This window comes from Euleptes europaea, chromosome 11 (assembly GCF_029931775.1).
Source record: "Euleptes europaea isolate rEulEur1 chromosome 11, rEulEur1.hap1, whole genome shotgun sequence".
Classification (NCBI taxonomy): Eukaryota; Metazoa; Chordata; class Lepidosauria; order Squamata; family Sphaerodactylidae; genus Euleptes; species Euleptes europaea.
Window position 1 is genome coordinate 35,943,303 of NC_079322.1, and position 14,977 is coordinate 35,958,279.

A 14,977-nucleotide genomic window follows, 5' to 3' on the forward strand; every position below is an offset into this window, starting at 1 on the left:
CCCTCCCCAAGGGCGCCAGAGTGTGCAGAACCCCAAAAGATGGAGCGGTTGGGCCCCTCCTGCACCAGATGTGCTCCTGTACCTGCTTGCGCTCAATTTGCAGGGGGCTGGCTTTGGGTGTCTGTGGAGGACCATGCTGGGGCTTGTGCCACTATTGGCAGATGGCCAGGGACCTGTGACAGGACTCGATCCCTTTAAGTGGGGGGGGGGGGGCTGTGCTGCTGACAGCGAGCGAGCATCCCTGGCCCTGCCCCTTTTCGGCTCCAGGCTGTGACGGGTGGTTGACTTGGCCCTCGTGCCTCGTAACCCCTGATTAGTTCTGGCAGCCCTGTCTATCATGGACCCACTGCCTCCCCACAACACCTCCAAGGAACCCAGCTGCACAGTTGCTGGGCGCACTGACACGGTTGCGTCCACTGATAACCCCCCCCCCCAAAACCCCCCATTTTTTCTGCCAGCTGCTGAGTTACCCAAACCCTACAAGGAGTGGACTAGCAGCACCCCAGTTAAACTGGAGCCAAACACCGCAGCACAGACACACTTCAGGATTGCTCTGTTATCTACTCATTCTCAACAATCTGTTGTTTGTGGTAATATTTAACTCTCAGTGGACCATTTTTTAATTTTTTTTTACAAAGTAATATTTTTTTCTGCATATCTAGGAAATCTCCTGAGTATGCAGAAACCCCAAACCAGTTGGGGGGTGGCTGCGTTGCGAGACTTTTGCCATCCTCATGGAGGCCAGCCAGTTTATTAGATATAGCAACATTTGATACAAAGTCTTCCTTTCTTTTTCCCACTCCTCAATCAAACTAATGTTAGCATGATGCAGAATTGAGATATTGATGTCTTATGCATAAATGTAAACTTGAGTATTAAAGAACCATTTCTGCAGTAATAATGGGTAGTGATCCTTGAGCTCTGCATTTGTAAAATGAAGACAATTTGAATATCAGCATTGGAACATATACTTTCCAGATCACAACACCCACACACTTCCTTAGCTGACTAAAAGTTTTCCTTCTAGATCGGCATGTCTAAAATTAGCCTGAAGGTCAATTCTCAGTCGCAATGCCCTTGCCACAGTACACGCTGGAAATGTTTGGTGCAGTGGGTTCATTTTTTTTTTGCGCAGCACAACCTGGATTTATTAAGAACAACAGTTACTTTAAAATTCAGAATACAATCAAGAAGAAGAAGAAGAAATAAACTCAATATGTAGTATTCATATAAAGTTACATAAGTAGGCAAGGCTGGGAGTGTGGGAGTGAGCCATCTGCAGTTACCAGCATCTAGCAAGGCCCAGTTTCTGGTGGTCATTCAAACTGCAGCATTTAATCTTTTTAACTCACTAGTCAGTAATGAAGGCCTGCCTCTTTCTGGTGTGGTGTAGTGGTTAAGAGCAGTGATTTGGAGCGGTGGACTCTGATCTGGAGAACCGGGTTTGATTCCCCACTCCTCCACATGAGCGGTGGAAGCTAATCTGGTGAACTGGATTTGTTTCCCCACTCCTACACATGAAGCCAGCTGGATGACCTTGGGCAAGTTACAGCTCTCTTAGAGCTCTCAGCCCCACCTGCCTCACAGGGTGTCTGTTGTAGGGAGGGGAAGGGATGGTGATTGTAAGCCAGTCTGAATCTCCCTTAAGTGGTAGAGTTGGTATAAAAACCAACTCTTCTCCTCCTCCTCCTCCTTCTTCTGTGTCTTATGGTTCTCAGTACAACATTTGGGACAGTTGGGTTGCAGCTGCGAAGACATAATGTACACTCAGGACAGATGTAGCTTGCCTTTAACACAGCATGCTATTCTATAGCACATCCTGGTAAATAAGTGTCTTCACAGGAGTCCTTCAATGGGGGGTCAGATTGGAGCAAATGTCCATAACTATTCCTATGTGGTTTGTGTGTGTTGGGTTCCACAACATGCACAGACTAAGAATGAACATAGACAATGGCTCAGTTCAGACAATGTGGAAAACCAAGCTTTAATTTAGGTAACTATGGTCAGTGTGGTTGTCTGAATGCAGGCCACTCTGATAATATGGTTAACTAGGGTCTATCAAGCCAGGATCTGAAGCAGGGCTAGATCTTGGGGGGGGGGGGGAGAGCCCTGGGTGCATGGAAGGGAGGGCGCCAGTGCAGGCATGGAGAAGAGCGCTGCTGCTGCATCGCGGCACAAGTGCAGCTGCCCACCCATGGCCTGGCTAGTGCACATGCCACTGCCCAGTATGTAGCCGCCCACCTGTCCTCGTCACCCACACCGTGCCTACAGCAGCTGCGTGTGAGGCCAGGGGGCGGGCAAGCATGTGGCGGTGTTGCGGCGACCACCCCCTGGGGCCCCAGCTCCTGGCTCCAGTGTGTGCACGTAGCGCACCCCTCCCTCCCCCCTGCCCTGGGTGCTCCTTCCCCCAGCTCCATGCCTGATCTGAAGTTGGTTTATTAATCACAGATAATCTTAACTATGGTTTTGCATGATGTCTGAATACATATACCCTGGCTTGTTGTCTGGCAACACCCAGCAAAGCAACAGAGAGAAGGAAATGAAATCAGTATTTGCTGAGGCAAATCATGATTTGAATGACAGTAAGCAGAACTGTGGTTTCATAGCTAAAATAAACCATGGTTTTGTGTGATGTCTGAACTGTAGCCTGCTTATGAACACAGAATAGGAGGTGTAGGAGAAGGAGATCAGGAACTCTGATAAAGGATGTTAAGGTGGATGTTGTGACAGAATGGTTATCATTAATTATTTCTATCTGCATGGGCCCATGGCTGTACTGTAGGATACCATGCTTATATCTGGCATGGAGTTGGTTAGCACTGATTACACGTCTATCGGGTATCTCATTAAGTTCTGTCTATGGCTCAGGCATTAGATGTGCATCGTACATTCACAAAAGTGCTGAGCATTCCCATATGATTTCAGTGCAGAGGACGAAGGTGACATATATTTTTATATCTCATATAAGCCTCAAATCAGCATGAAGCTAAGGAGAGGTGTTTTAAGAGAGATACATAGAAGATGACTGTAGAACTAACAAAGAAATCACAGTATACTCCTTCTTATATCAAATGCGCTGAAATGAACTTATTGTGCCTAGTATCAGAGGTGAATAGTGTAAGCCATGGTGTCAAACACTGCTATGAAAAAGGATTAATCTGTTATTATGCAACATCAATTGACATATACAGTAAGTCTGGATAGCATAAATGACAGTATAAATGATAGTATAAAGCCTCTCTCCCCGCCCCCCACATCCCTGTTTTAAGAAACCCAGATCTGGTTTTACACTTTAGACAAATTTCTTTTTACAATGAACATTCAGAGATGTTACTGAGTTCTAAAAAAGTGGAAGTGACCCCGGTAAAACCAGGGAGTGCATTTACCGTGTCTGTCCTTCACATACTTATATGAATGTTTAAATAATTTTTGAGCAGGGTGTCATAGGGCAGTGGATTCCAGGAATTCAAGGGAGGTGTAGAAGAGGAAGATCAGGAGCTTTCATAAAGGATGTCATCGTGCCGAAATGACTATTATAAATCATTTTGGTCTACACGAGCCAGTAAGAGTCAAGTTCCACAGGGGAGTATGACACTTGGAAAATGGCAGTAGCGTTGTGAAGCAAGTGAGGATGGAACAGTTGGCAGGCTTTTTGTTAACAGGTTTTTTGTTTTTTTTAGGCTGACAGGAAAGGTTGTAGAAATAGAATAAGTTGTACTGTGTAGTCATCTTGCTGCAGGCTGGGGACTTCTTTGTTTCTCTTGAGTAACTACTGTATCAAGCCCTGCCGGGATTCAAACCATGGCAAATGTTAAAACTAATTGTCTTTCCTTCAAGGCTGAAAATTATATGACTTCTACGGTACTAAATAACTATGAACCATACTTTAAAAACCTTTCTTTCTTTGGGCTCCTGACTTCCAAAAGACTTTTGTGCTCCAAACCGGCACCTTGGAATGTGGCTTGGGGGCTGTCTCATTGCAAGAAGAGGAGGGGGACCTTCACCCAACAGCTCACCTGAGCAAAAAACAACAACCCTCTTTCCCTGAAAGCAACACTACTCTACAATAGAGTGTCTGGCAATTGTCTGGGCAACTGAAAAAAATGCCCCCATACCTTTAGTTATGAAACAGAAAAGTGGTAGAGCATCTGCTTGGCATGCAGAAGGTCTCAGGTTCAATCCCTGGCATCTCCAGTTAAAAGAGATGTGGAGAAGTGGCTCTCCAGGGTCTCAGGCAGAGGTCTTTAACATCACATACTTGCTTAGTCCCTGAGTAGACAATACTAACTGAGTAGACAATACTAACTTTGATGGACCAAGGGTCTGATTCAGTATAAGGCAGCTTCATGTGTTCAGAGCTGTTTGCTGTTATATAGGCCTTGTTGCTCTCATCTGCTGTGTAGGTTTTTGAAACGTAATGTGGGGACCATGCTCTTGTAAAAACAGAACCCATGACATTCTGATGATGGGGGGTGTCATGGATTGAGAGCAAGGGAAGACCTTTCATCTTAGTATGGGCTGACATTTACGTTGAGATGGATCAATGTTTGGAGTGGCAGGGAGGCTGAGAAACCCTTATTCCTCCCAGAGCTAGATTGTTTTCATATCCAGCATGGAAGATAAGAAATCTCTCTCATGTCCAAACACCTGTCTATGGGCTGATGAGTTTTGGTAGGCCCATGCACCAAGAACCCAGATTGGCTAGGACCTTTCTATATACATGGGGGAGAGAATTGAAAAGGCACTGTTCTTCCTTTGTTTATGTGCATGTGCCTATGTCGGAGCATGTCCATGTGAATGACAGCCGGACAGCATCCTCTTTACACATATGGCCATTTGCATATTCCAGGTAGGTGGAAAGAGCAGGTGGCAGGTACTTTAGTTTCCAAGTTAGGTTAGAAATCTTTCTGAGTTTCATTTTCTTTGTTAGTATCTTCACCATGTTTTCTGTATATCCTCTAGAGACATGATAGCAGAATAAAGCTTGTATTTGTTTAAGATATAAAGAGGCTGACTGGATTCCTACCAGTATGACTTTGCCGTGGTTAGCATTACTGAAAGAGCCCTGTTTGATGCTCCTCCTGGCATCAAACTGGAAAGAGGGCAAAAGGATTCCCCCCCCCCCCACAAGCTTCTAAGCAGGGTTGGGTCTTGTTTGCTTGCTTGAGGGCTGGTTGCCCAAGCTGGGAGTGAGAGCGGTCAGACAGATGCTGGCGGTGGAAACAGTACAACAAGAAGTGTATGTTATCAGCCACAGTGTTTTTATTGAGTGATTTAATAATACAAGTGTACATCAACTGATCCACAGTCAAAAGTGGCAGGTCCCTAAGAAATTTACAAGCACTTTTCTTTTAAGTAAATCAAAATACATATTGTTTTGTTCAACCCAATAGCCCTGTGTTTGGGAAACAGAAGGCTAGTGTTAAAACACAGTCTTAGTAATGCACAGTGATTCTTGATTTTATGCTTTTTATACAAAACCTGTTCCCAGTAACATGCACCCACCATTAGAGACTTCCGTACAAAAAAATAACCCTAAACACTACATTTAAGTAGAAACAAGATATAGTTCTGAGTTTGTTTGCTTGCTTTTTCCCCAAAGACCACAAAAAAGAAAAAAAAATACATTAATACAAAGCTTTGTGACAAAGCTCTATACTATTACAGATCCAACATTCCTTGCACTGTAACCCAAAATTCCCAGTCTATATTTTAGAGATTAAAATTTTCAAGTTGAACAGAAAAATAAAATAAAAAGAATAAAAATAAAGGGGGGGGGGAGGAGAAGGAGAGTCAACTTTTGTCACAAAATGCTTGTAATAAAAATAAGGAAAGGGAAGGGCTATTGATGCACTTAGTGAATGTGCTTGCACAGGTCCAGCATGTTCTACAGCAGATTCCTATGTAGCGTATCTCTTGGTCCACTGTCTGGCCATTCTGTCATGCTCTGCTCTGTTTGTCATATATTGAGTCGCAATACTTCCAACCAGCGGGTCAGCTGCAAAGAAAACAAAATGGTCAACCACTTTGCCAAGCTCAAAGTGAACGCTCATTCTGACCATGATGCAAGGGTCACATTTTCTTGGTCACATGATGTCAAATGAAGTGCCAGGATTAAGAGCAGTGACTGACATTGCCATACTAAATACTGAGATGTGCCAATACGATGCAACCACTGAGACAGTTTTGGGATTTGTCACATTGTGCTAGTGGACCTGAGTATTAAGATCAGGCCAATGTGGCCATACATAATATTTAATTTATGATATGGCATAACACCACTTGTTCACCTCCCTCAGCAGCATGTGAAGCAGACAATGCCAACAGCTTAACAATAATCAAATAGATACAACTACTCTTAAAGGGAAGGGGGGAATGAACACATTTCAAGTTACAAACCTGATGCTTCTTGGCAGTTTCATAACCTAGTTATAAAACAGAAAAGGACTGCAGGGATTAATTTCTGCGAGGGAAGGCCTATCTGCAAGTATTACATTTTGCTTTGGCCGGGAAGACTGCCCATCCTGCTAGCAGAGTTTGCATAACTGATGAATGAGACGAAAGCAGATACCCTGAGGCAAATGGGGGGGGGGAACACAACATCTGGGTAGTGAGAGGAAAGGCAGTTAAGGGAAAGTGTGGAATGCTCATAACACTACCCCTGCTCCTAAAGGGGAGGACTGTGAGCCTCTTGTTTGCAACAGGGAGAAATGAATATGCCGGGACCATAAAAATTGTTCACAAGTGGCAAGAGGGAAGGATGCATTTCTCTTCAAACCCCTTTGAAATCTTCATATGGTAAGAAAAAATACAGATGTCCCAGCGCTCCAAAGAAATTTGGGGCAGAGCCAAACGCTCTTCAGATATGCTGGACTGAGGCAGTTCTTTCCCTGATTATGGGAAAGAACTGACACCCTGAGGCTGCTGCTGTGAGTCAGACGTCTGGCTCCTAAACGTCATCTGGAACAGGCCACTGGTTCACACAAGGTGGACATAAGAAATTAGTCGTGAAGATCCAGTTAACAGATCTCCATTGGAGCAGAATCCAAAACCCAAATACCATGAGAAAACTTTTATTAGGACTCACCAAAATAATGATGGCTTACAAGTAAGCCAGGATTTCGCACAACAATGCTGACAAATCAAACTTTTGTAGATTTCTCTGTGCACATCGCGTTCAGAATCTGCTTCTGCCCACAACCACAGGATCTAACAGAGACGATAGTGAGGTGTGGCCTCAAGCCTGGCCTATCGAAAGTTGCCTAGTCTGCCCTCTATTGGCTAAGTAGGGTTTGCCCCATATTTTAGTACCAAATACCAATGGATGGGAAGAAGGAATTCATGGTGTTCAGTAAAGCAAGGGGGTGGCAGTGTAAGGAACATGTTTGCTCTTTGGTAGGAGTTACTCTCTTTCTTGGGAGAGGCAATTAGAATTACTGAGGTAATGCCAGGGTAGTTCATACTTTGGAACTGGTAGATAGCTTGCCCGTAAGGTTCTTGGCTTACATAACCACAAACAGAGAAAAAAGTTAATTGATGTGTCTTTCTTTTCGAATCTTGTCTATATTACCTTGTCTTGCCTATAGAAAGGTTTTTTTTTTTTTAAAGGACAGGACCCGAAAATAGTATGCTTCAGGGAAAAAAACCCCTTTATATAGTATCAGCTCTGCAAATAAGTATAGTATCAGTTGCCACAGAATAGTATATCTTGCTGAAGTATGAGAAAGAAGCATTGTGCAGGGCGATAAAGTAGTAAATACAATACACAAGAATTATTACATAGATATGGAGACACAAAAGCCAATTCAACTGCTTTTGAAGAGATTTTTCACCTCACATAAATGGAAAGTAAGGCAGGTAACAAAAATGAGACTTTGCTCAATGGTTTATAATATACAACCCCAAGAGGATAATTAGACAAGCCAACTGTATTCTCTAAGGGAACTCAAAATGCTAACATCCGTTAACCTTATAGAACAAAGCATTTAACATATTATTTTGCCTGTTCCTTATACCCCTTAATAAAATGACAACAGCACAGTAAATCATTTGTTCACATTGCTAACCAATGTCACATTCAGATTCCAGTACAGAAATATAACATTCAGATTCCAGTGCAGTTCTGACAACACTTTGTTATTCCAGCTTTTATACATATTCTATTACATTTTTATCCCACTCTTCTTCCAAAGAAATTCAGGGTGCAGACATGATTTCATCTGCACATCAACTGCTGGGAGAGAGTAAATGGCCCACGGTAAACTCCATGGCAGAATGCATATTTGAACTCAGGTCTCTCAGGTCCTAGTCTGACACTCAAACCACTGCCATACCCTACTATTCTTCTGACATTAAACCGATGTCAGAAAAACAGACAAGTGTAAACAAAAACAATCATTAGATATGGGGGGGGGGGGAGGATTCCAGTGATGGGTTGCAAAACTAACATAGATAGCTCTGTTATGTTTTTGCGTTGAAATAAGTGATCAGTGTAAAATCATTTACTGAAATGTTTTCGCTTATGCCTTCAAAACTGCCTCCCAAAAATTGAAAACAGCTTTGGCTGACTCAATCTGACTGAATTGTAAACCATTACTCTTCATCTTACCAAACATGTTCCTTGATCTCAGGGTAACTACAACATTATCCTTGTCATTTTAAGTATCTAATCACATATAACCCACTTGGTTCCTCAGTGGAACAGGCTTCCTCGGGAGGTAGTAAGCTCTCCTTCCCTGGAGGTTTTTAAGAAGAGGTTAGATGGCCATCTGTCAGCAAGATGTCACAGTCCAGCTGTACACAGCATTGGTCAGGCTGCATATGGAATACTGTGTGCAGTTCTGGAGGCCTCACTTCAGAAGGGACGTGGACAGAAAGGTGCGGGTGCAGAGGAGAGTGACAAGGATGATCAGGGGCCTGGAGACCAAGCCCTATGAGGAAAGGCTGAGGGAGTTGGGAAACTCACTGCTGAACCACATCTTGTACGGAGGACTATCAACCATACACACAGATGCAGGAGGAAGCCTCATCCCCACACCCATCTATATGTACCTGTCAGCTCTGCTCCTCATCCGTGTGCGTGAAGTCTCTAACACTTTTATTTCCCCGTTCTTTTTCACATGTTCCTCCTCCACTACAAAGCAGAGAGGAAGAATGTGGAGGCAAGAAAATCCTATCTCTACCTTGTGTGATCCTCAAAACTCATGCCCAGACATGAAGTCAGACAGAGACGGAGACGGAGAGACAGAGAACCTGTGTCTGTCTATTGTGCAAAGCTAACACTGGGAAAACTCAGTCTGGGAAAATGCAAAATCTTAGCTGCCTGGTGAATAACAAATGCATGTGGACAACTAGAGAATTTGTTACATTCTTTAGCATTCATTACTTTCTCAGCTGTCATTAGAAAATGTTCTACCCCTCATGTTATACACAACACAGACCGACAACAGTATGTGCTCTCAGGAATGTTTCACAACTGCAGCAATGGTGACTCACCAAGGGCACTGGGATGGTAATAGCCCTTACTCTGCAAAATCTTTTCTAATACTCTAGCAGGGTAGGAGAGAAACAAGGAAGGACTCGTAGTTCAGACACCATTTCAGTGCCCAGGAGAGGTTGCCATTTGAAGCTGCTGGGAAGTGACAAGTCTTAAGTCTTAACAGCTGGTAGGACACATGCCGTCAGGGCCATGCAAAAATGGGAAGAGAAAGGATGGAAGGAAGCGGAAGAGTCCAGAAAAGGCATGGGGTCATCAGGCAAAGACTGAGGAGAATGGGAAAATGGCAGGGCAGAGAGGGTAAAAGGTCTTGAATTAATGGGGATTAAAGAAGCTTTGGGGGCACAGTGAATAGTGGAAGCTACTGGGCTATTTCATGGTATGTGATGTTTTTAACCATAACAACTGCATGTTTTCAATCAGCTAGTAGAATGTAGATCCTGTTTTCATAGTTAAGGTAGGGCATTAACAATACTATGATAAAACCAATGAATGTGTATATATCAAGGGATCTCACTGAAACTCAGCTTGCAAATTGCTGAAAAAGCCAGAAATAATCCAGGATTTTAATAGCTTTAGTTATGTTAGAACCTTGCAGAATTTAGGATGCTTCCCAATTATTATAGAAAGTTGAATTCCATTTATTCCAATTCTTTAATAAGGATGTGTAAGGCGCTAATCCTCAACATGCTTACCAAGGACTGAATCCCACTGAATTTAATGGGATTTACTTCTGAGTATACTTACTTTGGATTGCACTCTAAAAATGTTAGCAACTACTGAAGAAGGGTTTTTCCCCAGATATTTTTTTCCAGAATAACTTTTAGCTAGATTAGAAAAACATGTTATTCATAGATGCCAACAGGTACACTCACAGGGATAAAACTGTGCTAGCAAAGAACTGGGGAAGAAAGAAAGAATGATGACTCATTTCAGCAAAACTGGGAGACAGCCTCTCACGTTTTAACAGGAAAGGTAAAGAGCTCAATCAGCAGTCTCATCTCAGTTCAGCAATTACTTTGCTTATTTACATTTAGATAAGAGTCAAACATGAAGATATCGTTAAATGCTAGCTCTTGTGTTAATGTAACAAGCAGTGTGCCAAAATTTTGTGCATAAATACACCAAGGGTGAAAACGCATGGTCGCTTTATCCTCCTTTAATCCCTGTTTTAGCCAGGATTGAACGCACATTAGACGAAAGGCATGCGTTCGATCCAGGCTGAATCCTGGCTGAAACAGGGATTAAAGGAGGATAAAGCGACCATGCGTTTTCACCCTAATACACCCATGTTCATGTAATACACTGAGAAATTAGAAAGCTGGTGGCTTCAAGCTCCACTCCAGGCAAAGTGTCTAGTCAAGCCCTATTGCTGGTTACTCAACTATTCAAGTTCTGCTTCCTATTCAAATTCACCTTTACCTTAATCTTGTAGGTCTTGTTAAATGAAATCACACCTAAGGACACTAACTGTACTTCTCCATGTTCATCCCTCATTATCTTCACCTACTTTCGCCTCTGTTGAAATGTAGAGTATAGGTTTTTCTGTCCCTCTATAAGGCATCAGGTATACCACTGATATAGTATTTCTCTCTCGTCATATCTCTCTTGCCATATCTAAAAAGAACAGAGCAGGGCGAAACAGCCCTGCTCAGTCCTGCAGGCCCTATTTCACCATGCCTTGTGAGGTGTCTGGGTACCAGTGGCTGTCTGAGGTCTCCATCTGGAATGTGCCACTCACCTGGCTTTCCCAACACCTGGAGGGGCTTTTCTCTCCCTCTCTCGGTTTAACTGCTGCCACCACCTGGCCTTTGTAGGAATTGCCCACTGAATGTTTAGCTTGGAAAGAAGGAGGCTAAGGGGAGACATGCCCTGACCTGGATGGCCCAGGCTAGCCTAATCTTGTCAGATCTCAGAAGCTAAGCAGGGTCAGCCCTGGTTAGTATTTGGATGGGAGACTACCAAGGAATACCAGGGTTGCTATGCAGAGGACGGCACTGGCAAACCACCTCTGTTAGTCTCTTGCCATGAAAACCCCCCCAAAAGGAGTCGGCTGTGACTTGACAGCACTTTACACACACAAGGGGAGACATGATAGAGGTCTATAAAATTATGCATGGTGCCACAATTATCAGGGGAGATGTGATAAAGGCTAATATATATACTAATACGAAAGCAGACAACTGTCACTGTATTTCAGAAATAAAAAAAGGATTACATATGGCACAAGTCATCCAATGCAAACCATACAAAAAGCACAAATGCTATATCACAGAAGAAAGAAGTTAAAATCCTGGCCATCATTAAACATGGAGTATAAACTCTTATATATAACTTTAAACAAGAACCGCAGAAAAAATCCTTATTGGGGGCTAATGCTATAATTTTATTCTTTCTGGTTCCTCCTTATTGCCACTTTAACTGCTTCATTTATTTCTCCCCCCATAATTCACACGTGTACAGAATCCCCTCCCAAGTGGCAATAAATTCATCCAGTTGTTAAAAAACAACAACAGACACCTCTTAGTGCAGCCTGCTACTGGAGAGTGCCAAACAAAAACACACAAGCAACAGAACGGAAGAGTCTCCGACGGTTTACAAGTCAAATATCACACTAGTTGTTTAAAAGGGACAGACAAGTGCCTGCCTTGAGTGATCCAAAACAAAAGAGTGCTGATGTAAAACCAAAGAGGAAAGAGCTTCTTCTCAACATCTTTTGTAGATTACTGTGTGAGCGACAGAAGCGTCGGGAGCAAATACCTCTTTTCATTTCCTCGGCCTGCATGAAAAGAATAGCAGTGCTTGCCAATGAGGCTGCAGCTGTGCTTCGGCAGTTTAATCACTGTGTATGGCTGGGGGTTAATTAGCTGCCATTCTTATTCCTATTTGTTGTTCTAATAAAGATTTGCATATATCTAAGACTGCTGGGTAACCGATACTTGAGTTTTCCTTCAAAGGGTGGTGGTGGTGGTGGTGGTAAACCTGTATATTTTAAATGTGTAATTTTCGTGTGTGTGTGTGTAGACATTCAGTTGTGGCCTTTCCATTTGACCTGATCCACTTCTGCCCATTAGATGAGTCCTGAACAAAGAGTACAAGGTTGCTTATCAACTTGGGGACCCTGCTAGGCTTCTGCCTTTAAAGTAGGGAGGGGGAGGCTAAGCTGAAGGGAAGACGGAGTGCACCGAAAATTGCTCCCAGCTGATAGAGAACAGAAGCATGTGTGCAGATATGTCTTTCTCAGAGATGTGCCTGGGGTATTCTCAAAGCAATTCCCTCAATGAATGGAAAAGGTAGTCAATTTGCTTCACCATGTTCAAAATCAGATTACAAAGCATGACTAATTTGCCAATTTGTTAAAATTGCACCAGAACTAGCCTGGAATTGAAAGAAATGGGCCTAAAGCCAGCAGATAACCATTGTAGAAAAAAATAAAATATCTTCATCATGCCAACTCGCACACTTCTTTAAAAATACCTACATTTAACTATCTTTGATTTCAGAAAGAAGCATCTCAAAAGTACAATTTCAGTAAACAAAGAAACGATCCATGCAAGGAAAAAGATGCTGAAGAAAGCATTTCTCATAAACTTGTTGTCATGAACTCAGACAAACCAAGGTCACACCACAATTAGAGAATTTATTCAATCCCTAGGTACTTAACCTTTCAAACACTATTCATATGCAGTCATATTTAAATCAATGAGCTACTGACATGTAAATGCAGACTGAGACACAGCTAGCAGAAAGCATGAAGAGTCCAGGATGGATGAATTGGCAAGAACTACTCTCAGATTAAAAAGGAAACAGAATTGGCAGTGATCTCTTTCAAGCAAGATGGAAACATCAACAATTGACTCTATCTTACATATGATTGCTAATAAAAATCTGTTAATGTCTTGTGCAGATCTCATTACTGATTGTAAAACAAACACATTTGAACTGGATAAGGCTGCCATTTTTTGTAATTAAAAGAGCAAACATCTTTTTCTTTTATGTCCTCCTTTTTTGCCATACTTCTAGGCCATAAGAGAAGCGTGATATGCAAATATTAAGCAGGTGAATCTTTTCTAAGAAAGATGGTGGGAAGAGACTCACTTGATTAGTTTTTGCATGCCAAACTGCTGTTAAAGGATAGGTCCATCTTATGAATGCTTTGAACTTAAATTATCTGTAATTGAAGTACTTTTGGTCTGCCACTTACAAATCTCTGTCACTACACTAACCGTAGATTTATATCTATTTTTATCGTCAGCCAGCTATGCTGCCAATGGCAGGTTATTAAGAACTTATTAAATTCTTCAACGTTAGCTAAAATATCAAATGTAAAAAGCTGTAATCCACTTAGTTTTACATACCATGAAGAGTTATCCTGTAACAATAGTCAATATGATACCATATTTTATTTAAAACTGTAGAAATGGAGAAAACCCAATAGCTGACTCAGATATAAATATATACATAAATACAAACATTTAACAAATAATATTACCAGGGTTGCAGTCTGTAAGAAGTGAACAGATGGAAAGAAGGACTTTAGAGATGGTTAATGCTGGACTCCAGTTGTCTTTTAAAATATCCAAGCAAATCACTCCTTGGCTGTTAATATTACAGTGATAAATTCTTGTGCGAAATGTAACCTAGGGGGGAAAAGTGATTGGGTATAAACCACATATAACTTTTCTTATAATACATTTTCACTTATTGATATAGAATCCCACTGAAAATGACCTATATTAACAAAAGGAAAGCAAGATGTTTTGAACCCACAGTTATTTTTAAAAATATAAATTAGTATGGTAACTTAATACAATGTTTCACTCTAGCAAATGCTACATAAATTATATTCTATATCCAAGATGCCAAGTGAGCTTTATTATGCTGCATCTCATTAAAGACCTATAATTTCTCATTGACCCACAGCCCTAGACATTTTCAACATAAAATCAAGATACAGATTTGTGAACTTAAAAGTTCTGGTTGGTTGCACACAATATACGGTTGTTTTATTTTTATCAGTGGCTGTTTTATTTTTCTTGTTCTCTTTGAGGACAATCCATAGGGGTGTCACCCCTTATTTCTGATAAATGACACCAGATTAGGTATGTGTCATGTGCTGCATCCAATGTATGGTGATCCTATAAATTAATGACCTCCAAAATGTCCTTACTCAGGTCTTGAATACTGAAGGCCATGGCTTCCTTCATCGAGTCAATCCATCTTATGATAGGTCTTCCCTCTTTTCCTATTGCTCTCAACTTTTCCTAGCACTATTGTCTTTTAGGCATGGATTAGTTGCCCATAACCTAAACATACGCTGACTCATTCACAAGCCTATCATATTGGCTTTTCCAATCTGAATGAAAAGACTTAGTTGAAAACACCCTGAAAAGTAATGTGAATCAATACTAATCTTTTAAAACTCCCAAACAATATATGTCAATGAAAAGCTGAGATTTGCAACAGAAACAGAATACATTT

The 14,977-nt window shown here is 41.8% G+C and overlaps 1 protein-coding gene across 1 annotated transcript in view; it reads right to left on the reverse strand.

Annotated features, from left to right (window-relative positions):
- Positions 1-5,244: 5,244 nt before the first annotated feature.
- The window catches only part of LOC130484626 (ubiquitin-conjugating enzyme E2 E2), a 149,764-nt gene continuing 140,031 nt past the window's right edge, over positions 5,245-14,977 (reverse strand). Inside the window, exons 5-6 of the mRNA XM_056857695.1 lie at positions 13,989-14,136; positions 5,245-5,998 (exon numbers count right to left, since the gene is read on the reverse strand). Coding sequence (XP_056713673.1) covers positions 5,901-5,998; positions 13,989-14,136 — 246 coding nt within the window. The 3' untranslated portion in view covers positions 5,245-5,900. The remainder of the gene's footprint in view (positions 5,999-13,988; positions 14,137-14,977) is intronic.